Raw genomic sequence first — 27,226 nt, 5'->3', positions numbered from 1 at the left:
TCATGTTTCTCATATATGTTTATTAGACTTCACCCCGGTTATCATGTACCAGTATTCATAAGCCATACAGGTTGGGTTTTTTTTAAACAGAGAAAAATTTAACTATTTTAGAATAAAGCTTATTGGATGGAATAGGAGAGGGAACAAATAAATTTCATTCCACATACAGTTCTCTTGCTCAGAAGACATATTACCTTAAATGATAATTCCTTTTTTAAAAAAATTGTACTCTTTCACATGTTGTACATTTCTTTAGGTTTCAGCATTTATTCAGTCTATTGCTTCAGAATATTTATTATGATCCTCCTAATGGTTCATTGGAAATATGCCACCATTAACTAATGGCCACCGTTCCTTCTGCAAGTGTTTATTTCTGAACTAGATTGGCAGAGCTATCAGAATAATACCAGTTCATACAATACTAAGTTGAAAAACATAAGTAAAGTTTGAGTCATAACATCAAAAGATCCTTACTTCCTTTGAAAGTGCAGGGTTTAAATGCTTACTTTTGCTGAGTGTAGTGATTGAATTGCATGTTCAGTACCAGCCACATCAATCATGTTGTAATAAACTTCTTTTATGGAGTTACTGATAGGTTTATTTATACTTCTGTAGAGCCTCAACTAAGAAAATGCTCACCTTTGTGAAATGGAAGGATAAGAAGGTGTCTTCCTCTTTGAAAATAAGAGTCACTATGTAATGACAGGGCCTTTGCCCTCCTGGGCAGAGTGAGATCTCAGCAGGAGCACAGGACTGTCGTACACTGTTCCATGTCAGACTCCAAATGGTCTAGTTCTTCCCTTGGCAATCTTCCTATGCTTAAAAGAAACAGTTTGTAGCATCCCTCTGTGTCTTTCTTGAGCCAACATTTAGCTTTCCAAGAGTGGATCTGCTTCACTGGGCAGTGCTTTCAGGCAGGTATCCTACTCAGGCCTCTTAAACAGGCTGATGTACAGTGGGAGTGTGAAACACACAATTCAGTAATTGTCCTTAGAAATTTATCTATGGGATTTTCACTTCCAGATCTAAGAAGATATTTTACTTCCCCATAAATTTCTACAAATATGCTGTGTAATTGCAGTATTTTAATATTCCAGCTACAGAAGTGTAGTGTCTAGACACCACCACATGTATTTCAATCAGGCACAGAAGTATTGCTGTCCTATTTTCATTTCTTTGGCAGCTGACATTCTACTGCTCTGCAAATTCACAGAGCAATGATTTTAATAGAAAAGCAAAATACTACATTGCACTTAAGATGAGAACTGGTTATAAATAAAAATTACTATTACTTCCCCTGTTTCAATTGCTCTTAATTTGCTTGTGCCTCTTTAACCCTCTGAAACTTCTGTGAATAAATGAGATAACAAAGCAAAATTATAAGTCAATTATGCTGAATTTTTGCTTGGAAGGTTGACCATTGGAATGCAAAGCTGTATATTTTCCCCTCCATCCAAAAATATTTCTGAAATGAAACACTTGTTTCTGTCTCAGTGAAGCCAGAAACTGAAAGTGGAAACTGAAGAATAAATGACAGAAATAAATGATGCCTTGTCATGCTCTGAAAAAGGCTAATGAAACCTTGCAGATGCCAAATCTGACTGAAACCAGTGGCCTGTGAATTGCAATGTTCAAGGGAAAAAGTCAAAGATAATCCAGATGTTCCCAACCAGAACACTTTGCAATACTTTTTCTTTCATTTTCTATCTGTTTGTATGGACTAAAAAATTATGTAACTGAGATTTGGTTTAATACATTTTCTGAAGGTTATTATTTGACCTTCAAGATAATTTGTGTGCTTAGCACATTTTTTCTGTCTGTACTCATTACTTTAAAGGTGGTGTTTATCAGATACATACTATTTTGAATCACAGATTGTTCATGTGATGGAGGTTTCTTAGAAAGCCTCTTTTGACAGACTTTTTATAGTCTTCCTGAAGCACCTCTCTTTTGGCAATGCTTGAAGTGAATCTTGACAGTCAAAAGGAGATTGTGCATAATTCTGGAACTGACTACCTTTTACCCTTTATTTTCGCTCATTATTTTTCTGCCTGATGAACTATTATAAGCAGGAAACTTGTGAATGAATCTTGATTTAAGTGTGCTTTAAAGACCTAGTTGATATTTTGTTCATTGGTGGGTTTGAATTTGTTTTGCAGCTGAGCCCATATTTCATTGTTAATCTGCTAAGTCACCTACTTAGTGACAGCAAAATTAATAGTCATGTAAAAACATAAGCAAAAAGAAGCAAATGTGTATTTATGTGTTATAGATTACATAGCTATCATTCTCTTCAGAAAGAGGGAAAACAGGTATCCAGTTTGGTTTTTACTAGATCAGGAGCCTGTATGACAAAAAAAACCCCAAAGCCAAAAAAGTGCATTACTACCCTTGACCTTTCCAGGTAATCAGAATCCTTCAGTCTGTTTAACTTTCAATTCAATATAAATTCCTCATATGCTATTGGATTGAGTCCAGACTTCTGTAACTTTGTATAGCCTATGGAAAATTCCAGTTAAGAGGGAATATCAGATAACTCTGTTTCTGTAATTAAAAGATAGTAAAATACTTAAGCAAGAAGAATATTTTTGTTTCAGTAATGAGGCAGCAATGTCTTGTGTTCTGCTTGGTTTTAACCAATTCTTTTCCCTCAGTAGATTTTGGTCTTGGTTTAAAGCAGCATAGCCTTGCTAGAATTAAGGTGCTTACACATTATTCAAATAGATATATAGCTTTGATAATTCTAGAAGAGAGGTTGTTGAAGTTGAATGTTAACACTTTTGAGTTAGAAATTTACAGAAGAAAGAGTCCTCAGAGAAAAGGGAGGGAGAAAAGGGAGAAAAGAGCTAGCAAGGACTCACTTACTAAACTTTAGCTTGAAAGAGGGAAAAGGAAAATACCAGCCATACCAAAGGAAAATACCAGTGATGAGTAATGGGACAGTGTGCCAAAACTTGAGAAAATGAGTAATCATAGGATCCCTCAATCTGCTTCATGAGATGTTGGCTACAAAGTACAACACCTGAAATGTTTCTAGACTAGTGCACACAGCAGAAGGAACAAACAGAAGCTCAAAGCTTTGGCCCAGTCCTAGAGATTTGATGTCGCTGGCATAATTGAAACCTGGGGGGGGATGAGTCCTCTGACTGGAGTGCTCTGTTGGATGGTTACAGGCTCTTAAGGAGGAATAGGCAAGTAGGAAGAGATGGGAATTGGGGTGGCATTGTATGTAATGGAAAGGATAGAATATTTGGAGCTTGCAGTTGGCAATGGCACGCTTGAGAGCTTCTAGATAAGAATCAAGGGACAAACAAATAATGCAGATGTCATCTTGGGAGTCTCTTGTATGCCTCCTAGCCAGGACAGAGGTCTGCAGGCTGAGGGGAGACATCAATGCAGCCTTCAACATTGGTTCAAGGGGTTGGGGAGGGGCAAGTACCGATCTCTTCGCTCTCATGACAAGTGGCAGGACCAGAGAAAATTATATGAAGCTGAGTCAGGGGAGGTTTAAGTTGGATATCAGAAAAAGGTTTTTCGCCCAGAGGGTGATTGAGCAATGCAACAGGCTCCCCAGGGAACTGGTCACAGCAGCAAGCCTGACAAAGTTCAAGAAGCATCTGGACAATACTTTCAGGCATGTGGTGTGATTCCTGGGGATGTCCTGTGTAGGGCCAGGAGTTGGACTCAATGATCCTGATGGGTCCCTTCCAACTTGGTATTCTATGATTATATATAGTTAGAGTACTATGATTTAGCATTAGTTTCTTCTCTTGCCCAAGAAAGCTTTACGTAATTGTGCTGAGTCCTAAGAAATTAAAGATGCTGTAAGTAGCTACTACCTTTTCCAGTTGTCTCATATGCTGTGATTTGGTATGTACAGTCTCAAGATACAGTTTATGCCTTCTTGTCTGTATAGGCATGGGAATGCAACGCTTGCAGGTCTTCTTCTTAAAAAGACTTAAGGGAGATTGGTGCCTGATACTTTCAAGACTTGCAGAATTCTTGGCATATTGAGGATGTTCAATTGCCTTTGGAGTCCCCTAGATCTACTCAATTGGCAGACAATTGCATTAGGCCTGGAGCTATTTTGCTGCAGTCCCATGTTTCTGATACAGCTTCCAGTTTTGCTGTAAATCCTGTGCTCTTTCTGATCTCGTGGTCTCTTGAGCCAATTGCTGCTGTGGCTCCCAACCATGGAGGCTCCATGTAACAGCATTCAGATTGGTGACATCTTTCCACTGACCTAAAAAGCAACTTCAAAGGCCTGTCTCTATATACAGGGATGATTCTGTACTGAGTCTCCACTTCTGCAAGTTTCTACAGTTTCTTTCTTAACTTCACAGAGCTGATAACAATGCTTCCTGCTGAGTGGACTTTGGTGAAATATATTAATAATTGGTGAAATATATTAAAAATTCACCAAATTAATAATTTGGTGAAATATATTAATCTCAAGTCAGTTGAACTTCAGTGGACTTTAGTAGGAGACAGATGAATAGGAGAGTGTTTAGGGTCTGAATTTTTCTTTCAGATCAGTGAACACCTCTTATTAATTTGAATGGGCCACAAACCAAGTGTATCAGGAAATCTTCTAAGCCCTTTTGAGAATTACCTGGTTATTTTTTGAGGATTACCCAAGGTGCAGAGTCCTGCTCTGGAGCAGCAGGACTTTTAACTTGTGTGAGAATTTATATGGTATTAATTATTGTCAGTTATTAATGTATTTTAATAAAAATAATTATTTTTCTTTTGTAAGGAATTATTATTATTATATATGGTTGAATTTGTCCTTTGGCTGTTTCACTTAGTGTTTTGAAATATGCCTGAAAAGTGTATTTTTATGTAAAAACTAGCTGTGTATAAACCTAGGAAAATGTCAACAGAACTCTAGTCTCTTCAGTTGGCTGGAAGAATAGTTCACAAGATGCTTATGAGGGGTGGTGATTGTCAGAGCCTGTACATGGTGACAGGTGTTGGTTGTTCATGTGCTAATTTCTCATTAGAAACAATGTGGTGGGTTGATCAGTTACAGTTTGGTAATTGGAGGCACTATCGTGATTTCTGTTGGCAAAATATATATGTTTACTGAAGTACTTTAAAAATAGTAGATGTGATTTCAGGTTTTTTAATTTTATCATAAATGGAAATATTTATTTTCTCATTACCAACAAATAGCTATTGTCCATGATCTGTAATTAGGTTCACAGTTTAACCTGTGAAGGATGAGTGGTGCTCACTGGACTGTGTCATTTGCCTTACTGTGGTAAAATGACCAATTTTGTCTCACCAGCTGTGACTTTGGAGGCAGTGACTTTGGAGGCAGTTTGAATGATGGGAATACATAAAGCTGTATAGATTAAAATATTTCCAGCATACAGCTGTGTGTGTATCAGTCAGAATTCAGCAGCAGTTCTTGCTTGATGAGCTTGCTAATGTCTTCTTGTCCTTAGAAGGAGCACTGTTCCCCTGTATGGGCGTCTTGTACAGTCTCAACCATGCATTCTTTGCTGAAGCAAAACTCCCAGTGAAAAACAGCATTAGTGTGACCGTGGAAAGCACTGAATGCAAGATAGAAAAAAACTACTCGCAAGGGCAGCGCATTTGCGGAAGGAAATAGAGCATGTAGTTCTGTGACTAATTAGGAATTATAGAAAGAACTAAAGGAAAATAGACGAAGTTGGGAAATAAATGGTTGATTACTCATCTTGCATCAAAAGAGGACATTTTCAAAAAAGCAAACCCAATTATAGCCGTTTTTCCCAATAATATTCCTATCTACTTCTCACAATTTCTATCAAATATAATAGAAAATAAGACTGCATTGCGCTTCAGCTTCTTGTACATGTGGCAAAGATGATTGGAAGATTGCATGCAGAGTGTTCTAATTTTATAATAAAAAAGTAGATTCAGTTATGTCAGAAAGTTAACGAGAGGTAGGTTTTTAGTTTTTCTATTAATGTGTTTTGAGTGCTGCAGAAATAGTCAGGTGTTAGTGAAATGCAATGATGTTGGCTGGTGCGAGTACACAAAAGCCACAAAACTCCATATAATGGAATTAACACAGAATGGAATCCAAAATGGCCCTAGTTTGATCCTTGAGCTGAAGTGGTCAGGCAAATGTTTCTCTGTGGTTTAGCATCTGATGGTGCATGTGAGTTGTTTTACCTTTTCTCTTTAATGCGATATGACTCAGGATATGAATTACAGGTATCTTCATGGATTATTAATTTCAAGCTGTGAAAGACCAGGTGTGCTTATGAAAAAAGTTTAGAGTTACCTTTGCATTTCTGCCTTTTCCTATTACCTTAGAACTTAGAGTCTTTACTGCAGAAGTGCCCCTCCAGAGGTGCCATGGAAGCAGTGGTGTTTTCTGCTATCACCACGAAACAGTTTCTAGTGTCTTAGGCAAAGTGAAAGTCGGAAGCTGATGCTCTTATTCCTCTTTCTGGAAATCATTTATTCACATGATGCCAGAAAAGGATGGACTGATTTTTTATTTTGTAGCTGAGGTAATGTTTTTCACCAAGGGAAACCAATGTAATTTACAGATGCTAATGAATTAAGGTTCTGCTTTTGTTTATCAGCTTAATTTTGCAGATGGGGTACCTGAAATATCAATTTATAGTTGTCTAAGTACAGAGGTGAACGATTTTGCTACAAAAGCCCTAAGAAAAACATAGTATCCTCTACTAACAAATACAAAAGTATCAAGTTCAGGATAACATCTGTAGTTACTACTTCCTTGGTTGTGTTGATTTGGGTCAGCCAAAGAGAGTAGCTATCAGTGAGAGCTTAGTTGTTTAGGAATTTGTTAGATAAAACATGTTCTGTATGGTTGAAAAGATGGCTTTCTCCATTAATCATTAACCTGCAAATGACAAACTATTTCCTGAATGGCATGTGCTCTGCTGGTCTGTTCTTCCATGATGAAATCCCACCTGTTTCCATCATGACATCTGCAACTAATGTAAAGTATCTCTGCATCTTTTTTCAGAAAGTTCCTGGTGAGATTGTTAACAAAGCCTCCAAACCATATGCTTTTTGTCAGCACCATTGTTACCATCTGGAAAAGCTTTTGGAACATTGTGAATAGAAAAGACAAAACTGCATATTTCATTAATAGTAATTGAGCTTTTGAAAAAGCAAATTACTTTGCAATGAAATTCAAAACTTCAATGTAAATATTCAGTAGGCAGTGCTAGTATAATTCTAAAAGGAAATATGCTGTACTTCCCAGCATAATAGAAGCTGGTTGTTCATCAGAATCCAAAATGTCTGATAGAGTACCACTCCTGCAATATAAAGACTGAAACATACACTAACCCCAGCTGGCTGTTTCTTAAAGCTATTTGCAGTGGTCACATATGTGGGATTTCTGGACTGGTAACCATTTTTATTATAGACAAAGATATTTTTAAAGTTTATCTTCCTCTAATACAGGATTTGTTTTTCCTAGAAGCATACCTAGAAATAGTCTTCTTTTTTTTTTTTTTTTTAATGCTTGTAAAAAAATCAGGTTCTGTGATGTGCATAAACATATGAGCCTGGTAAAGGGGAGACAAGCATGAAAGGTTATTGTCATTGAAAATAACCAATCATATCTTTTTTTCTTTAATAATAATTTGCTAAGTAATACACATCTCAAACATTCTGGATTTCTTCACTTCATGTAGTAAAGTGTATTCCCTTAGTCTTCTGAAGCAAAAGAGAAAGGTAATAACATAGTAATTTCAGCAAACTTGTCATCCTGCAGTGTAATTTGTTGGCTGAATTTGTTTTGAAAAAATGCAGATGAACAAAATGCACATCTTTAAAATTACAAAATTACAAAGCCACATTGCAATTTTTTTTCAAACCAATTTACTTGCATTTTTTAGAGTAATTGTTCAATGGAACTCATTCTTCAATGAATATGCATGAAAAACTTGTGACTATTGAGAAATCAGCACTAATTTATGTTGCTTATGCTGTTTTCTTTTTTGTTTTGTGAGATGTTTCCAAGCAGTGTTATTCTGTGGAATGTGGCCACAGTATAAATGGTGTGGTTTGTGATATAATCCACAATATTATTGTGTGTTTCTATTGTAGAGGAAGTCTTACTGTGATTGTTTTTCCCTGCCAGATCAGTAATATGGGACCCTCAAATGCAGCAAAAGATAAATCATTAAGTTTTCATAAAACACCTCTTAAATCTTTAGTCTTAAAAAAGTTAAATTATGCTTCAGTACTTAGCAAATTTTAAGGTGCAGAGGAAACCTCTGGAGGAATATAATATAATATAATATAATATAATATAATATAAATATAATATAATATAATATAATATAATATAATATAATATAATATAATATAATATAATATAATATAATATAATATAATATAATATAATATAATATAATATAATATAATATAATATAATAATCAGTTCCTGCTGTAAAGTGGTCCTCCTAAGTTTGAGCCTCTTAAAATTTTGTTCACTTAATATGACCTATAGGTCTTGCTTTGTATGTTTATGTAATTAAATTGTAACAGTAAAAATCAGGAGGGAAAGGAATTCTATGTCGACTACCGTGGAATGTACCAGAATTGAAAAATTATTTTTACAAAGGCTGTCTTACTATTTAATATGAAAATACTGTCTGCTAGATGTCTGTTTAAAAATAGCATCTATTTTTTAACAGTTTTAGAGTTTACAGTGTCATCCAAACTGAATATAGATTAAAACCCAGACTAAAAATCCTACAGGTTGTTCTTATCCATACTTTAAAAGTTTTGATCAGAATAAGTGATCTTGGGCAAAGGGTTAAAGTAGTTTGCTGGCTAGGTTAATATTGCATTTTCAGTCAGGCTGAATTGAAAGGAACATGTTGGGAAGTACACTGTGAGATGTACTGACTACCAGCTTCAAAGGTATTGACATAAAAGCAGAACAACAAAAGAGAGCTGCCAGTGAATAAGCAACAGCAAGAAAAAACAACCAGGCATCTCAAGGCATCACATAGACAATTTAACTGTTACTTTCTCAAGAATCATTTTCTCCCTGGTGGAACCAGGAGCATCTTTGATCTGTGAGATAACATTAACATTTTAAAACTCAAATCTTTGTTTTTCAGAAACCCTCCACCTACCTTGCTACATCCTGAGAAATGGTGCAGAGGATTCAATCATTTCATTTCACAGTGAGTTTTTTTTTCCTTTTAAAAACAGCTTATTCAGCAAGACATATGTCTGCCAGTTTGAGAATTTTCTTATGGAGTTACTGCTTTTGCATGTTTTTGACTACAGTTTTCTTTTCATAGATTCTGGACCATGCTTCACTTTTCAAAAGCTTTACGGCACAGTTTGATCTTCTTATGTAATTTTCTTCATTTGAGTGTCTCTTGATTTTGATGGACCTGGAACAGTTTTATAAAATATACCTGATTTCCTTGATGGTTTTCCATTGAAATTTTGTGTTGAGGAGAAAATAGGATTAGTGAAAATGACTGCTGGTCAATTTAAAATAAGAATTTGAAAGATAAGAAAGAAAATAATTGCCCTTTTTCCACTTTAGTAAGGTTCAGTAGGTTGTATATATATATATATTGGTGCTATATATATTTATTTGAGCACCAATAATATGGGGAGCATGATGAATGCAGCTGTCATCAAATTAAAATATGCTTTTGCTTTACTTCTTTTTACAGTGACACTAGGAAATGATAGTTTAGTAGTTGGTAGCATTGTATTCAAAAATCTTACTGCAAGTTTTATGAGTGATTTTTAGTATTCTTCAGTATTTCATTGGAACCAATTGCAGCTGAAATTGTGTAATGTGGGGAATTCTATTATAACATCACTTATCAGAACTGACTTTTCAAGATAGGTTTGTAAATATGCACATCTGCATTTTGAATCTGTTCTGTTCCTTGGTGTATCAAATTACTTGTAGAGCAAAATATCCCTACCTGATAAATTTTTCAACTAGTTGTGTAGTAATGTCTTTCCATTTTAGAAGTTGAAAATAAAAATGTAAATTCAATTAGTAATCTGTGAAAAATACTGTTATTTACTATGCTGATCTTTAACCAGACAGGAAGGTGAGAAACAGTGTAATGTTTGATCTACAGAGGAAGGACCTTATTATTATTGCTGCAATGTAACTCAATCTCTTCAGTGTAGGTAGCAGAAGTACATCCTCTAGAGCAGGTTGATCTAAGCTCTGATTCTCCATAATGCATGTCCTTGTTTACACAGCAGGGTACATTGGGATCTATGGCAGATTGATGTTTAAGTACAAGGATCATCAAGTGGTGGATTAATTTGATTCTGTTATGAAAAAACATTGGTTGCATTGTATTTAAAAGCTGTAGTCTACATTCTGGGGGACCGGCACTAATGGATTATATTCCACTTGCGCTTTAGAAAGTCCCTGCATCTGGTAAATAAGATTACATTCCTGTGTCAGGAACATTGTGCATTAACCTTCAGCATTGTTATATAAGTTTTTCTTTCTTGGTGTCTTCCCTTTTAGAAGTCCTTGCTGAGCTTTAGGACAATACAAAAAACTCAGTGAAACATTTCTTAGCATTTATTCAGTCATTTAGTTCAACTTGCACTGTTCATAAAACAAGTCAGATGTTAATACTTTATGGCTAAACTTGTTTTTAATCTTGTCCTTTGAGTTTTTTATATATTGAAATTGTATCTTCTTAATCATATAGATTATTATTTACTTTTGCTTAATTACTTCCTCATCATCAACTTTTGCAGGTTCTCAAGCCTTGCTTTTAATTTTTGCAGCGGTGTGCACAATGAAATAAGGAAATATGCTCATACACAGTTCTCTTAACATGGAGAAATGCAACAATTGTAATAAATACCCAATGTTATAGCTGCCTTTAAGAGAATACTGAAATTGCATTCTCTCTGACATTGTTCTATTCTTGGGCATGTGTTAGTAAAGTTGTTACAATACAGAGGTTACAAGATGTTTTTATGGGGGCTTAGATTTACATTAGTGGATTTTCTAGAAAAATTTAGATAATGAAGCATTGGATCATACAACTGCAAACCTTTTAGCCATTACTGATAATTGGCTCATTTATATGCATTAGTTATGCATTTGTTGATGCCTGCCTTGTGACAGCCTAGTTATGATAAATTAAAAGCAGTGATTGTATAAATTCCATACTGCCTTTTATCCATATGTTAGGACCTTGCCTGATGTTTCTGTCACCCTTGTGATGAGTGGTTAGCTTTTGAATAATTTCATTATCTACCTCCTTCTTGATGCTAACATCATTTGCATAACAAGCTTATCTGTTCAAGTTGCAGGCCAGACCTGTGTACTGACCAAAACTGAGCATGTAGCTTTGGCTAAGCTTTTGATTTCAGTTTGGTTTATGAGATAATTTTGTTTATGCCAAGATTGTGAAACGTGGTCACTGTAGTTTTTTTTCACCCCATTTTGCAATTCCTTGAAATGCCATTGTCTCAAGAGGCATGTTTTTATAAGTGGTCTCTAACATACTACAGTGATTTACAACAGTCCTGAGCTGGAAGTTTCATTGTTGGTAAATCTTTAAGTTGCTAAAATAGTGATCATATATTTTTCAGGAATGAAGTCTATATTTTTAACTATGATACTATTACCCCAAGAGATGAAGATTTTGCAGCAGCATTTTAGTCAGATGCAATGTTTACAAAATCTGAACTGACAGTGTCAGGATGTTTTTTTGCTTGGTGAATCTATGTTTCCATTCCCAGCTCTGTTGACCTTGACTTGAGATGAAGACTGTAATGTGTTATTCCCATAAGAATTTTTACAATGAAGATAGTGAATCTGAGTTAGATGTTTTGCTTTTAAAAAATACAAAGACACAATTTCAGCTCTCATTTCTGGCAACAGCCTAATTTTGTATTTGGTATCTATGAGATACAGGCAGCACATGCGTACTTTATTGACATAAGGTAAATAAAGTTATATGTATGTGTATTCATCTATACTACTGTGATTGTGTATGAAAAATTTGGCTCTCCAGTCATCATGTGAGAAATAATTAATTACCTTTATTTTATCTATATATCAATAGGATTTTTACCTTTTCTGTAAGACCATGTAAACTACCACAGCAGTGACAAATAATTTTCTTGGCACTTTAAAGCTTGACTGATCTTGAGGGATAAATAGGAGAGTTAATATGTTCTTGTCGCAGAGGAATGCAATGACTTTTATTTACATTGCATCACAAAACAGTCATTTTAATTAAAATTAGTAGTGGTATCTCCAGAGACAGACATTTTCCTTTTAAATTTATTTAACCAATGATGAGCTATTATAGTTCTTCAAATTAATTAGTCATTCTTGAGCTGGAGGGAATTAAAGAATTAAGAAATTCGGGAAGTAACAAAGTCAAAATGTGAACTTAAGGATTTATGGTCACATTTATCATCAGAATGTAACTTCTGGCAATGACATTGCAAATAAAGTACAAAGATAATTTTTTGTCCTGATAAACTCAGTTTTTTGTACTTAATTTAAACATGGCTTAGCAAGCTGAATTTTATGTTGATGAGTCTACATTCAGAGTTATTCACTTAATAGATCATCTAAATTATAGATGTTTTAAGTGGTCCATTTATATTTAACTTATCTGAATGCAGATGAAGCTTTTTCACAATCTAAGCAATTGTTTAGTGACATTCTGTTCATATTACATAAAGAATATTTTACAATTCTTTCACTGAGAACATGATATGCATTTGACATAACTTATTAATTTCACAGTGTCTGGGAAGGCTGAGGTTTCCAAATGTCAAAAAGATACAGATTCCTATGTGTAAGGTTATCACCAAATCTGTACATTTTATCATTTCATTCATTGATGTCGACTCTCAGAATCTATCTACAGATGAACTTGAAATATGAAATTATAGTACCTGACAAAAGATCTCTGCCACTTTTGAACATTGCATGAAACACATGTATTTAAACATAGGAATGGACATATACAATGAATACAGTTATCTTCAGCTTTCAGTAGCTGTAGTAAAAATCCTGCCTCAAATCAGGTGCATGCCATAGTGTCAAAATGGGATAGGTTCCTAAGGGAGACTATCTGGTACACATGCAAAACATAAAGCTTCAGTTGTACATGGTTCTGAAGGGTTTTTGTTTTTCTGGGCCTTCAAGAAGAGACCAAAGAAATAGAGCAGACCCATTCCTGGTGGAAGGCTTATCATAAATTTCATCATGCAATAAATAAATGTATTTGGTTGTTTTGAGATCCCTAGAGTGGTTCTGATTGTATTTCTGTTGTCACTGGTAAAATTTCAAAGATTTCAACATGAACAACTGTCAGACCCATGCTAAAGAGCTGCAAGAGGTGCAACTCCATAACGTTTCTGTTGTTTGTTCTCTAAATCATGTATATGAGCCAAAAGAAATTGTAATGCTTACTCAGCCAAAATAAGGCTGGGAAACCTACTCTAAGTTTTGAAGATTTAGAAGAAGTAAAGGTATTTACTACATCTAATTTTACAATTTCAGTGTGATAGAATCTTTGTTATGTTTCAGATATGTGCTCTAAATTATACTGTTTGGTGCTTGATGTTGAACATTAAACTGAAAGAAGATTTATTAAGAAAATAGGTGATGGTGACACTTCAGTGTTTGAGTATTTGTCTCATTCTTAGGGAGGATTAGTAATTTACAGCATTTTCTACCAAAAGGCAGATCAATAATGTTATAAATGTGTTCTGACCATCAGAATTTATACCATGCATGTGATGATTGAGTTCTTTGTCATAAATTCAGTCTTTCATCCTGATATCTGATTGTAAAATTCTTATTATTTTTCATGGGATGCCATGCAAGACAGGAGACCTATTTAACCTACACACATATCCCTAGTGCCCAGCATTTACTTTTTGCAAAGGGGCAGCTGTATATAGTCCTGAAGATAAGGTTATTCCCATCCTGTGAGTCCTGCTGAATTAGGACTGAAAACAGAAATGCTGTTGGCAAAGCTGTCACAGTTTTTTAGTTCACTTTTGCAAACTAGTGACCTGCAGCAGTGGGGGTTGGGCAAGCCTGCAAGTGGAAAGCAGGGAAGTGTCAGAGAAGCAGGCACATTCCTGCATCTTATTACAGATGTAGTTAATGAAATGTCTTTTCCACCTCTTGGCTGACCAGTGCCTGCCACAGCTACATGTGCTTCAGAGGTTGAAGGAACTCTTAGTTACTGAGCATTTTAACCAGCTAAAAAAATCTCAGAGATTGTTATTTTTCCTTCCTTGAAAGTTTCTGACCTAGTGTGTGGTCATAAATGATCCTGTTTGTCAGTATCTGTCCTTCCATTTCTCTAAGCAGGGGGATGAGGTCATGGTCTTGATTTCATTAAGTTTGCATCATGAAGCAAGCTTGTGATGTAAGTAATCAGGTAAGTATGCAGAGTGAAAAAAAAAAGTCTCAGAACCTAAACACCTCATTCTCCCTGCTTAGGAGAGAATACTCCCTCCTTCCAAGAGGATATGACCTTACTCTTTCTCTTCTTTCTCTGGGAAATTTCCACTCTAGAACCTCAGCTGAACCACTCTAGAACATCTTTATCTTTGAGGGCAGTCTGGTAACTATTTTCTGGGACTGGGACAAGAGGATCTTAGCATCTCAGGATGACCTGGAGTCTGGTTCAAGACCCTGGAAAGTTCTTTTATCCTAATAGCAGAGGCCTGGAAAGATTCCTCACTGCTGGACAGCAGGTACTTGTGCAAGGAGTGAAATATGTGGAGGGCAGGGGAGAATGGTCTAGAGCTGTGAGAGGAGCAGGTGATGGGGAAAGCACTCTGATGAGGCAGGGAGTGGCAGGGAGGACTTTAGCTAACGCATAACAGTTGAACAGCACAGGGACTTTATATCACTGTCACCCAGAGGCTGTTGTGTGGATTCCCCAGCTCTAATAGAGTCTAATACACAGTCATAATTTCTTCCAAATATTAACCTATGTATCTTCTGTGCATGTAGATATTAAATAGTAATTTGATGTCTGGTTTTATATTTGGGTTATGAGACAAAATGACTTTTAGCAATATACTTCTAGTAGATAAGAAATAATCAGAAAATGTAGCATTTACAAAATGTAATAATTGAAAAAAAACCCAAAATAGTGGCAGTAAATCATAATGTAACTAAGATATGAGAGTTGCAGCTGCTTGATTTTTTCTTTTTAAAGAAAGTACTTGGGGTCAAATAGATCATAATAGATCAAATGAAAGAGAATTTCTGAAAGAAAGAACTGCTGCTGCTCTACTTAGATTTGGCTGCAACAGTGAGTGACGTTAGTAATTATTTTTCTATTTCAGAACACACAGAAGACTTAGACCACCACTGCAGTTCTTATGAAATCTGTTTCTTTCCATTTATTCATTAGTAAATATTAGCTCATGAATGCTGATAAGTATCTCTCCTTTTCAGCCATCTGATTCGCTACTTGTGAAATGGCTGTTTACATTGTCAAGACCCAGCAATTCCAACAATGTTATCATCCGAGTGCAAGCAGCTAGTGAATTTTTAGAGGCTGTCTCAGATGGGCCTGTGTGGATGGGAGGCTGCTCTTATCCTCTGCTAATAAATGCTTCATCTTTGCCTGTAATTGTGGCAGAATGGAAATGGTGCTTAGGAGCCTGGCTGTGAGATTGCAGCAAATGGCTGCAACCTATGTTTAATGTAGTGACGCTAATGAATTCTGAGAATTAATTTTCAGCTAAGAAAGCGTGATGGAAAATACTAGAATTTCCAGTTAGATAATGGATTGACTTCCATCAAGGCAAACATACAATTTTTATTTCTTTTTCAATCTCTACTTTCTTAGCCTTTCTATTAGGTCCAAAAAATAGGGAGCTAAATGTGATACTTTCATCATACCTTATTTGAAACCCATCTTGTAGTAGATTTGCTAGTCAATTTTCTCCATTCAAACTAATACACCACCTTTTTCTTTTATCTTTTTTTTTCAATTTCCACGAGCCAAACAATTTGACTGAATTTGCAGGTGCAGCACATTTACTAGTTTTATGAATAATTGCACTATGGTTGATGTTTGACAGTGCCTGAGCTAACTGTTCAAACTGGTCTTAAATGAATGCTCAGATAAGAAGCTGAAGATGTTTTCGTTTTCTTTTTTCCTCAGAAACAAATCCTTCATTAATAAGGCTTTTTATGTTGTATTTCACCTGTACAATGCACACACCAATTTCAGAATATTTTGTGATGAGGGAAATTGTAAAAACTGTTTTGTTACTGTAGTCTTTCAAATGTTGACATTACTGAATGTTTATTACTTCTTGATTTCTTTTTTTCTGGCATATATGTTAGATATATCTTCTTCCTGAATTTACTGGCAAGTTTGAACTCAGACACTCATATAGTTAACTTTTCCACACATTATAATTCTATGTCAGAGTGCAGGTCAGTAGAAAACATGATAATTCTCACCTTGGCGCTGGCTTTAGTATTGTAAGAGCTGATAGTCTATATTTGGTTTTTTCTGAAGAGCATTATAGTGGCAATACTGCTTCCAGTAGGATGATGACACCTTATTGAACACCTGCAGTGACACTGGCAGTCTGATGCATCATTTTTCATTAGCACTTAGGTGGTGGCCCAAGAATTTTTATTTTACAGATGATGTTGACTGAGAACAGCAGCAGTAGCAGCAGGCATTCATGTTACACTAAAAGCAATACAGTTGAACTGACTGTGTGTAGAAGCAGAATATCAATAGGCCTTTTCTACATAGAGAGGAATAAGGACAAATAAATATGCACTGAGAAACATAAGGGCTATGTTTTCAGTGTCACATGACAGCTTTCCATCCTACATTCCATCACAGCAAGCCTGGTGAGACACCAAATTGGCACTGAATATTTGAGTACAGACTGAGCCCTCAGTAACTACAGTGACTAAGCTGCAAGCTGTTGACTGCATTTGAAACATAGTAAGGGGTAATTTCGAGAAGTGATTGTGTCGAAACTTTTGCTGTTTAGAGGCAAAGGAAGGTGTGTGCCTCATATACTTCAATTCCCTATGGCCTGCCTGATCTTTCTGCTGCTGTGATTTTGTGAGACGAGTGCTAGGAACTTGCTAGAAAGTGCTAGGAACTTGCCATTTGACTTGATGGATTAAACGGACTCCAGTGGAAATGTTCATTCTCCTGTTAGTCTTCTCCTTGAAGCTGAAGTGCTCGCACATGAAGTTACAGACATGAATTTAAGCAGCTCTCCCTCACCCTTGCACAGCTGTTAGTTACAAGCTCTCTGGTTTGTTGTGTCATCTCGTTAACCTTCTGAAAGGACTCTGTTCTTCCGATGCAGGCACAAACTTGGCACAACAGGAGGTGTGCGCTGTCTGAGCTTGGAACAGAGACAGTTTGATCACAGAATCATGTTGATGTGTCTTGTGTCATTAACTTAGTCCTCCTGCAATTTAACAAAGTTTTGGTTGTGTTTCAAGCGAAATCCTATGTGAACACAGACTGCATATCCTACTGCCAGAGGATGAAGGTTGCATTTAGATGAAACAAAGACAAACATCAATCGTTGCAAAGGAGAAGTATGCACACAAAGTGAATGGTCAGTGGGGGATTGGCAGGATTATGCACAGAAGCAAAGACAATCCAAAAGATCTCCAAGACTACCTCCTTCACAGAATTTACCTGTGCTCATTAAAACATCTGCCAGACCTAAAAAGCTCACATTTCAGGCATGCTAGAGAGAAGCTAAGAACTTTTTTCTCAAAAATGTCTCTTCTTGTTAAGCTTCCACAATGAGTACAGTATCCTGGACATTTTGATGTCTCACCTAGGGGCTGTATATAGAAAAACTCTCGTGCAACTTCTGTATCCTGTCTGTAGAGTGTCTTTGTGGGTGGGTTGTTCACAGCTCAGAGAATTCATAGTAATAATTGCATGCCACCAGGTCTAAGGTTTGTGTGTTCTTCACACTTTTGATAAACACAGGATACTCTGTCTGGAACTGTATTTTTTTGAAAATAATCCATTTAAATTCTAATATTATCTGAAAAGCAACTGTCTTTTGTGATAGGACAAGAGATAATGGTTTTAAACAAAAAGAGAGTGAATTCAGACTAGATATCAGAAGGATGTTTTTTGTGTTGAGGTGAAACACTGACAGAGGTTGGTAGATGCCTCATCCCTGGAAACAGTCAAGGTCAAGTAGAACGGGGTTCTGAGCAACTTGATATAGTTCATGTCCCTGTGCATTGCAGGGGGTTTGAACTACATGACCTTGAAAGGTCCCTTCCAGCACAAACTATCCATGATCCTATGATGTAGATTCACTTGGATTCAGTTATAGTACTGAAAAACTCTAGATGGAATCAAATTTAACAAGAGCGTTTATTTATTAACAATAAAACATAAATACTGTAAAGTTGGAATTATTGATAGAATGGTAAAAATCATGAGTGCATGAGCTTTTCAGACTGAAATCTCCACTTCAGATACCTGCCAGAAATCTGTGAATTTGTATAATGCATAGCACTTATTGTTTTGATCTCTTTTCCTCTGTCTTCCTGATTAATGTTGTCTTTCTTTTCAAATGCTTTTTTCCTTTTTCTCAGGAAACATGAATTTAAACAGGATTGGCATGGATTGTATTGTCTGTGTGGGTGTATTGACTTTTAAAACTCCCAGATTACAAAAAAGAAAAAGGGTAGGGGAGATTGTCAGAACCTGTTCAAGGCAAATGATGGATCTTTTCCTGGAGGGGAAGGACTGGTATTTATAGCCCTGCGCTCAGAGGGATGGACATAAAGCAGGTTGTGTTGCTTTAGTGGTTCTATCAGGAGGCTACAGTTCCAGCCTATAGCAAAATTCGCCAAAATAATTCCAAAACTGGTAACACATTTTACAGACTTTCTTTTCTGGACTAGATGTACAGAAGAGGTTAGCAAAATGATTTTCAGGAATCTAAACTATTAAAGTTATGTTCAAAGATATTTCAGGATCATTTTAAGACCAGACTTTAGTCTTCAGTAAAGTCTTTGAGGTGAGGCTAAACTTTAATTACTTGCTAATGTGTTTGGTAGTATTTGAAATCAATTAATATGTATGATTTTTTGTAATGTAGTTTAAATTTTGTACAGTGTTGCTTTTATTACTAGAATATAAATTCTAGAAGGTATTTAAGTTTCACTGAACTTTTGGCTAAAATGATAGTCTTGATTTGTGGTATTTGACCCTGCAAGGGAAGTACTTAGGTACTTATTCAGCAAATATGAAAGGAAATTGTAAAGTATGTAATATGCATCTCATCAAATAAATTCATCTTGGGTTATAATTTGATAAAATTATAGATACTAGAAGGGAGGTATATGCTGAATTGCAGCACTTTTTTTTCTGCCATTCTCAAATAATGTCAATATCATTATTATTTGAGCAAGAGGAATAGAATGATTTAATATTATTAATTAGAGGATACTTGCAAGCAGTCTTATCCTGTTGGATCATTCTTCTGTTTGAATGGTATTATTTCAGCTTTATGATGCAGAAAATAATTCAGCTTGGGTGATGGCTTTTCCAAACTTAAATCTCAATTATATAAATTAGTATGGTACTTTGTTTTATGCTAATTTAATAGGATGTATTTCTTTACTCATTACCAGTTAATCTGTACTGCACTAGTTCACAGAAGGAACTTTGGTACCATGGCTAGCATTTAACTCTGACTGATTCCTTTCTCTTCCAGACTGAATTAAGAAAGTTTGCAGAATTTTCTATAATTCTTATGCTAACACTCATCATTCCGATATAGAATATCTTCCCATAACATTCATTGTAAAAACAAAGCTGTATATCAAATCCTTCTGCTTAGTGTTGTACCACAGGTTTCAGTCGTGATGTTCAGTAGGCTGTATCCTACAGTTCATAGTCAAACTCTCATCAGAGAATAGATAGAAAATTAAAGTGAATGAAGTATTGTCTATTCATCTTAATTTTTATGTATATTAGCGGTACAGCTCTTACAGGATACAATGTCATTTTTTCCTTTTATCTAGTTACAGTTAAAAAGAAAGATTAAATAAGCTCGAATTTTTAGCCTTTATACTAGTATTCTTGTAGAGTGCATTTACTTAGCTAAGTATTTTATGCCAGATTTATTGCAGTATGGAAGAGTTTTGTTACATATTGAGGAACTCAAATTTGTGGAAAAAGAGAGCAGAGTGACAGCCACACAGTAAGTTGACTCAATTCATGCTGTAATGATAACATAGTTGTCTGAGACCCCTATTTCTCTGTCACAGGTGTCTAATCAAAGATTTTGAGAAGCGTCCTTCGGTCACCCATCTTTTGGAGCATCCGTTTATTAAACAAGCACACGGTAAAGATATGTCTTTGCAAAAACAGCTGGCTGAGCTCATCCAAGAACAGCAGCAGCTGGGCTCCATAGCTAAAACAAGGTACTGTACAAGGTACAGCCCTCCCTCCCCACACTTATAGTAGAAGCACAGATTGAAACTTTGAATGTGACTTTTACTGTTTCAAATGATCATATTAATGTGTCAAAATGCTGCTTGCTAGGTGAATGTAAGAGTTGTGTTGTCCCTTTGATACTTTTTAAAGCTACTTTATCAGCCATAATGCAACTTTATTTGCCTTTCTTTTTCCCACTGAACTCTGTTCTATACTTGTTCTCATTTGGCTCAATCAGGAGGATGTTGATAATTCCAGAATGTTCTGATTTGTGGAAATAAATGTTGGCACAAAACATTGTATCATACTTCGGTAACAGATCTTTAAAAATACAACTGTGAGCATTCAAGTGACTACTAGAAAAAGTTAAGAAAAGAAAATTTTGAAGTTTGCCATTTGATTAAATTCTATTAGTAAGAAAGCTGTTCAATACTGAAAGTAGTTGTTTTGCCTATAGTTTAATAGTAACTTCTATTTTTTCATTCAGCCCAGTAATTAATTTTAAGATGTGCTTAAAAAGCAATGCATGTTTATTGGCAGAAGTGGCATCTTTTGAGGCTGACTGTAAATGTGTCTTAGTTTAGTTGTTGTCCAGAGGGTGGCAGAATTTCTCTGTTTCAAAAGAGAATTAAATGCAAATGAACATACTGTCCCAAGCTCAGCAATCATTCTGTAATATGAAATTCTAGAGTTAGATAAGCTCTGTCCCATTATTATAAATAACCACCTACTAATGTTGATGAAGTAAATTAGATGTTATGATTCAGAAGTCATAAACATGTATATACTTGCATGCCATAAATCTCTGTAGCTGAAATGCTAAAGGCCCAAACAAAAGTGTACAAGTTGAAGTAAGGGAATGGTTGTTAAGTATAGTTTCAAGGTGAAGCTGACTTGTGTGGGTGGTGAGTTTTTGTTTGTTTGGTTTCGTGGGGTGTGTGTGTTTGTTCTTGTTGGTTTCTTTGTTTGTTTTCTGGCAAAACATACCTGGAAATGCTCACTGTGGGTGAGAGTTATGCCAGCATTACAGTAGAAGTTACTGCTTTATCTAGTTTCCTAAGATTCCTTCACAGATCACATTGCCTACAGCTATGGCATGGCTGGCCCAAGAGATATAAAAATTTTTCCAGCTGTTGACCTGATTGCACATACAGACAGAGTGAAATGATCCTTGTGCTAAGAGGAGCTCTGAAATGGATTTGTCATGGTATTCCAATACATTCTTCTGGGATTGAGCTCCATAATGTGGAGTGACAAAGAACCAAGACCACGACAGCATTTCTTTCCTCAAGCCTTTTCATGTATAACTGAGTATGCTGTGACAGACAAGCTACTGCACCTTAGACATGACTGGACTGTAAGAAGGATTTTGCTTCCCAGCAGTCTAGTATGAATCAGTGCTCATTTAAGGGAGTTTAACTCCTTGTCTGTCCTGTCACTACCTAACCCAGCTTAAATATTTTATTTTAAAACAAAAATCTTTCTGATTTTAGCATTATACTATGGTATCCTTACTTCTGTGACGCACCAGCCCACTGTGATTGGGGTTGAGAGGATGCTCAGTGAAGACAAAAATTTACTTATTGTTTACCTCTGAAATCTACAACTTATTGTTCAGTATGATATTCTGAAGATTTTAAGTTTGATCAAATTGGTACAAATTTAATGAGATAGCAAAAGTACATACCTGCAAAATATTAAGTCTGTGGGCCAGACAGTTAATGCTGGACTAGAAACATAAGATTATCACAAAAAACCAACCACTAACAGCATCTAATTGTAATTTTTCCAAGAGGATTGACATAGCCTCATAACAGTAAAAAACTTGGCTCTGTAATAGGCATATTGTACCCTCTAGAAAGATTTTTACCTATTAAAAGCCTTTAAAACCTCTGTAATGCATCTACAACATAATTTTCAATACAAAATTTGACATGCAGAAGAACATATGATCAGATGGTACTGTAAAAATTTTACTGGCATTAATTTGTAATGATCTGTAGAAGTCATCTGAATGTATAGTCACCACTTCAAAGTAAATATGGCCAATTGAAATCCACGTTAGGTAAAACTTCTCTTTTGCAACACTGAATATGGTGCATGTTTTTTCTGTTTATTGATGTGCCCATGACAGGCACAATTAAATGTACATTAGCTTCTTGGTGTTCAGAAATAAAGAAAAACAGACACCCATTTTTAGGAGTAGAGCAACAGTACAAAACAATCATTTAAAAGATAAGTAAGAGAAAATGTTCTCAAGAGCACAAGCTGAACATTTCCAGAGACTGGTAAATCATCAGTATGCTTGTGTTTGCAGCAGTTCTTCTTTGAGGGAGCTCAGAGACTCACTGGTGATGATGGCTGATCAGGAGGTGTTCTGTCTCATATGAAAGTCTTGCAGAATGGTGCTTTGGATTTGTGTCTTTTGATTCTGTACTAACTCAGTGCCTGTAGGATTTTAAATAGAATTCTTTTTCCAGTGGAGCCATGCCAGTTTTGCCTATTTTGGTAAATCACTTCACGTCATTGTGCCTGAGAGCAAGCCTGCAGACTTGAAAGTCACTACTAATGACTTCGAGCATGCGAAGGAGGGACACGGAGAGCTGATCTAGCAGTGCACTGCTAGTGAAAAGGAGAACTGGCTTCTTTCATTTTCCCCCAACTCCCAGGAAGAAACTCATGATGCTGTTTTTATTGCAGCTTCAGGGATTGTCAAAAATCTCCTGTGCTTGAACTTCTACAATGAGAGAAAAAAAACTAAGCCAGCAGAAACACAGATAACTTTCTACTCTGTTAGTGACTGCAGAGAGGTGCCTCAGGCGATACAGCTGAAGTGAAGGAGGGAATGCTTCACATGGCCAGAAATAAGCAGGAGAGTAGTAGAAAGAAACAGGCTGGCCCCTTTTGGTAGGACCATCTGGGTTAGCCTCTGGAGTCACAGACTGAAACATCACCTTATTTTAGTTTCTTTTGTCAACTTCGTGTGCAGTATATCTAGGCTTAACTTCAGTACATTTCTTCTGACCTCTGAACTGAAGGGGCTCTCTATTGACCTTGAGCTCAAAGAAGTCTCTTAACATACATTTGTTGCTATCATCACTTTTCCATGAAGCAACTTACTAGAGAATTTTATATTCTGATTTCCTTTAGGTTAAAAATTAATAATGAAAATAAAATGTTTATGCTGGTAGAAGACCACTTTTAAAATTAAAAATAACATTAACAGTTCATCCTGCCTTTTTACTGAAAAAAGATACTCTTTGAAACTACTCTTTATGTTTTTCCCTAAATTATTTTCATTGGTGAGGTGTAGATATCTTTAATCCTTATGCAAATAGGTGTTTCCAGAAAACCCAGCCAGAATACCCTTCTTTCCACACTTGTAATGAGGAAGAAGATTCTTTTTTTCATCTGTTGGCGTCTCTTACACTGAAATTCTTGTGTTTTGGCATTTCAGCACTAGCTCTCCACTCCTGCATTGCCTGTGTCTTATACTCTCATGAGGAAAAACTTGGTGAGAAAGTCTAATGTCACAGCTGTGTAAAGATGAGCTCTGGGTATTATCTTTCTTATCCATATCCCTTTTATAAGCTGTCAGATAACTGTGTTTGTTTTCTAACAATATCAAAGCATAATTGCTAATTAGCATCAATGCACTTTCCATTAACAGCTTTGACATAGTAACAATTATATGAAGTTTAGTTCTAAGAAATTTATTCAGTGTTAAGTAGGCCACTAGTTCTATTTTTATGAAACTTCTTCAATCCTTGAAAACTAAAGATTAGTACAGCAGAACATTGCTTCACATGTATTCATTCCAGCCATGCTGAATTTTTCTTCCCCATCTATTCTAAAGTCAAACAGAGAATTCCTTTTTAGCACAAGGATACTGATTTCTAGGTCATTTTGGGAGTCACAACAGTCTTATTCCTACCAATATGTAGCTGCCTCTAGGCAGGAAGCATTTCTTAAAATCAGAGAGGATGCTTTCACAGGGTCTCACTCAGATTTTTCCTATTTCTCCTTCTTTTTTTTTTCTTTTTTCTTTCCTGCTTCTGTATTCACACAAATAGTATAAGATGGTTGGTCACATGGTGTCCTTATGCATAGTAACATTGTGAGAACAAGAAATATCATTCATTCCTAAAGACTGGTACCTCATCTAGCATAAAATTGGAGAACAGAGGGAAAAAGAAGGAATCTAAGTTACATCAAGGTGTGCCAACAGAACAAACAAACATTTGTCAGGAATTATAAGCAGAACTATAAAAATGATGGTTTTGTTACAAAAATAATAACTGAGTGTTGATAGACTCAGTGTGTCTGAGTGTGATTAGTAATGTATTCTCTAAGTAAAAAAAGGTACACAAGTCAATCTTACCATAAACTTATTATATTTCAGGGATAGGTTCCTCAAGATGAAGATTCATTTGATTGCTTGTCATTAAAATACCAAGAATGTTTAGGCACCTCCTGAATTTAATACAAAAACATAGTAGAGGTTTGTGTTTTGTTCCTCATTCTCACTCTGATTTGCTGTCTAATATCTATTCTGTCACTTGCCCTCAATATTTGTCTGTTCCATTCACTCATGAAATTGCTGTTAATAGTTTTACTTAATATATCATTCCTATGGAAAAGAGATAGCAATTTGCTGAGGCAAGAACCTCATCTTGTTCTGTAAAGCCTTACTGTAACTGTTAGGTTGCTGTAAACCTGGTAATGAAGAGAAACATGTACAATGCCTGGAGCTCTAGCCATTTTTATTTTCATTTTTCCTGCCCTAGAGCCTGGGGAACACTTTGGGAAGGCTCTAGGCAAAGATATGTTACAAATTATGACTATTATTAATTCTCATTTTACAGTAAACATTTTCTTTGTGGAGATTATATTTTTGTTGAATAATGTTTGAGTGTGTTTGATAATCCATTAAGGGAGGTTATGAGAGAGCTGCTCACTTTCCAAATACACCTTTTGATCTCTTGAACTTACTAGTGTAGTGGATTGCTTTTTTGATTCATACTACAAGAGATTCCAACATACAGGGTGATAACCAGCGTGCTTAAGGAGAAAGTTAGAAGAGATTTAATGTGTTTCCTAATATTGCTAAATTTTAAATGACTCTTTGTGCTGTCTACACTGGCAAAATGCACTACAAAAAGTGAGTATATTCTCTGGTGTTTGTTTATAAACATCAAATATTTTCCCCATATTTTTGTCCTTGTCAGGACTTCATCTCAAGCTGGCAAAGCCAGCAGCTGCTTCAGTGTTGAAAAAGTTGAAAAACAGATGTAAAAACTTTCAAAGCCTTTTAAGCTAGGAATTATACTAAGTCCCATAAATAATGTTTAAAAATACAACAGAGCTTGTCATGCAGACATTTAAAAGGGAAACTCATTTAGAACCCTGGTATTCTGTCTATTGTACCAGCTCTTCCTTGCATAAATCATGATGATAAAATCTTTAGGAAAACTTTCTCAAAAAAAGGTAAACTTTCCATCTTATTCCATAAAAAAACAAAACAAAAACTGTTTCATGGCTTGTGAGTAGAACTACTGGAAAACTGTAGAATTTCAAATCTTTAACTGAAGGCCTTGAAAAGTACTGACCATCAACAAAAGGGAATGAAAGTAAAATGTTCTGATTTTTTCTTTTCCCATTTGAATGTACCACAATTAAGACATTATCTACTTGTGCTCAGTCTTAAAATAACAGATTACTCTATCCAGAATAGTGCGTAGGAGAAAATCTAAAAAAGAAATGTCAAAACAGCACATGAGATGGAGAAATTCAAGTGTAGTATCAGATCTATTAGCTGCCTTTTACTGTGGTGGGGAAACAGAACATCAGGGAGAAAAATACCTGATTAAAAGCTTAGAACTGGAGACAGGCAAGAAGAGTCTTCACAGAATGCATTCTAAAAATATTTCTCTTGGTAATATTCTTTGAAGCTGTCTTTCAAAATTTTAGATATTGTGGGTTTCTGTGTGGCATTTGGCTGTTCCTTCAGAGGAGATACTGTGGAACACCTGTATGAATTGCAGTAGATAAATGTATATTAATTTTGAATTAACAAAAATATTTAATAATCACCAGTTGACATCTACATTTATTTAGTTAGCTCTGTCTATCAAGCGTCACTGGAGGTGAAGTTGAGAAGAAATAGAGTCTTCTGTATTTCTTCTATAACCTAATATTATTAACCTAATTCCCAAAGTAAAAGTTTTATAATGATTTGATGCTTGAAAGTTAAAGTTGATCAAGCATTAAATAGTTTGGGTTTTATGGTTCAAAGTTATCAGCAGGTTTGAGGAGGCCAGCTCCAGACATGGCTCATTCTTCTCTTGGATGTTTTCCTACAGAATAGGTATCTTATGCTGCTGTCTGTAAAGAGACTTGTTCATAGGAATCAGAAAAGTTCTACTAACCCCTGGTTTTGGTTTTTAAAAGAATGAAAAAGCTTCAACACTTGCATGATATGGTTTTAAACAAGTTTAAGGTAGACTATTAATAAGGAGTCCAGATTACTGAACTTTACAGGTTTGGATGGTTCTGGGTCAGTGTGCTACTGCTGGTCACCATTTAAAAGTTTGTTTCTGTAATGGGGAACAGGCACTTGTGAAATCCTGCATTTTGAAGGATAAAAAGCAAATCTGTATATCGGGAAGAATCAAACTTGAAGAAGCCTGGGGGAAAAAACAGAAAAGAAAAAAAAAAAAAAAAAGAGCATTTAATAGTTTGAGAAGGGCAGGAAT

General features: G+C 35.6%; 1 protein-coding gene across 14 annotated transcripts in view; it reads left to right on the top strand.

Moving 5' to 3' along the window:
* Positions 1 to 27,226, top strand: part of MYO3B (myosin IIIB) — a 230,947-nt gene that overhangs the window by 57,192 nt on the left and 146,529 nt on the right. For 13 of the 14 annotated variants that reach the window (XR_008431755.1, XM_053947139.1, XM_053947140.1 and 10 more), the window contains 2 exons: positions 9,114 to 9,179; positions 20,303 to 20,458. Coding sequence is in view for 13 of the 14 variants with exons in the window: in XM_053947139.1 (XP_053803114.1) it covers positions 9,114 to 9,179; positions 20,303 to 20,458 (222 nt within the window). In the remaining variant the exon portion in view is untranslated. Of the gene's footprint in view, positions 1 to 9,113; positions 9,180 to 9,299; positions 9,968 to 20,302; positions 20,459 to 27,226 lie in introns of those variants that run through there. The other variant, XM_053947150.1, reaches the window with a different exon arrangement.

The sequence above is a fragment of the Vidua chalybeata genome, chromosome 7 (assembly GCF_026979565.1).
Source record: "Vidua chalybeata isolate OUT-0048 chromosome 7, bVidCha1 merged haplotype, whole genome shotgun sequence".
NCBI classification, from domain to species: domain Eukaryota; kingdom Metazoa; phylum Chordata; class Aves; order Passeriformes; family Viduidae; genus Vidua; species Vidua chalybeata.
Note: the sequence above shows the minus strand (reverse complement) of the source record. Positions and strands in the feature narration are given on the sequence as shown.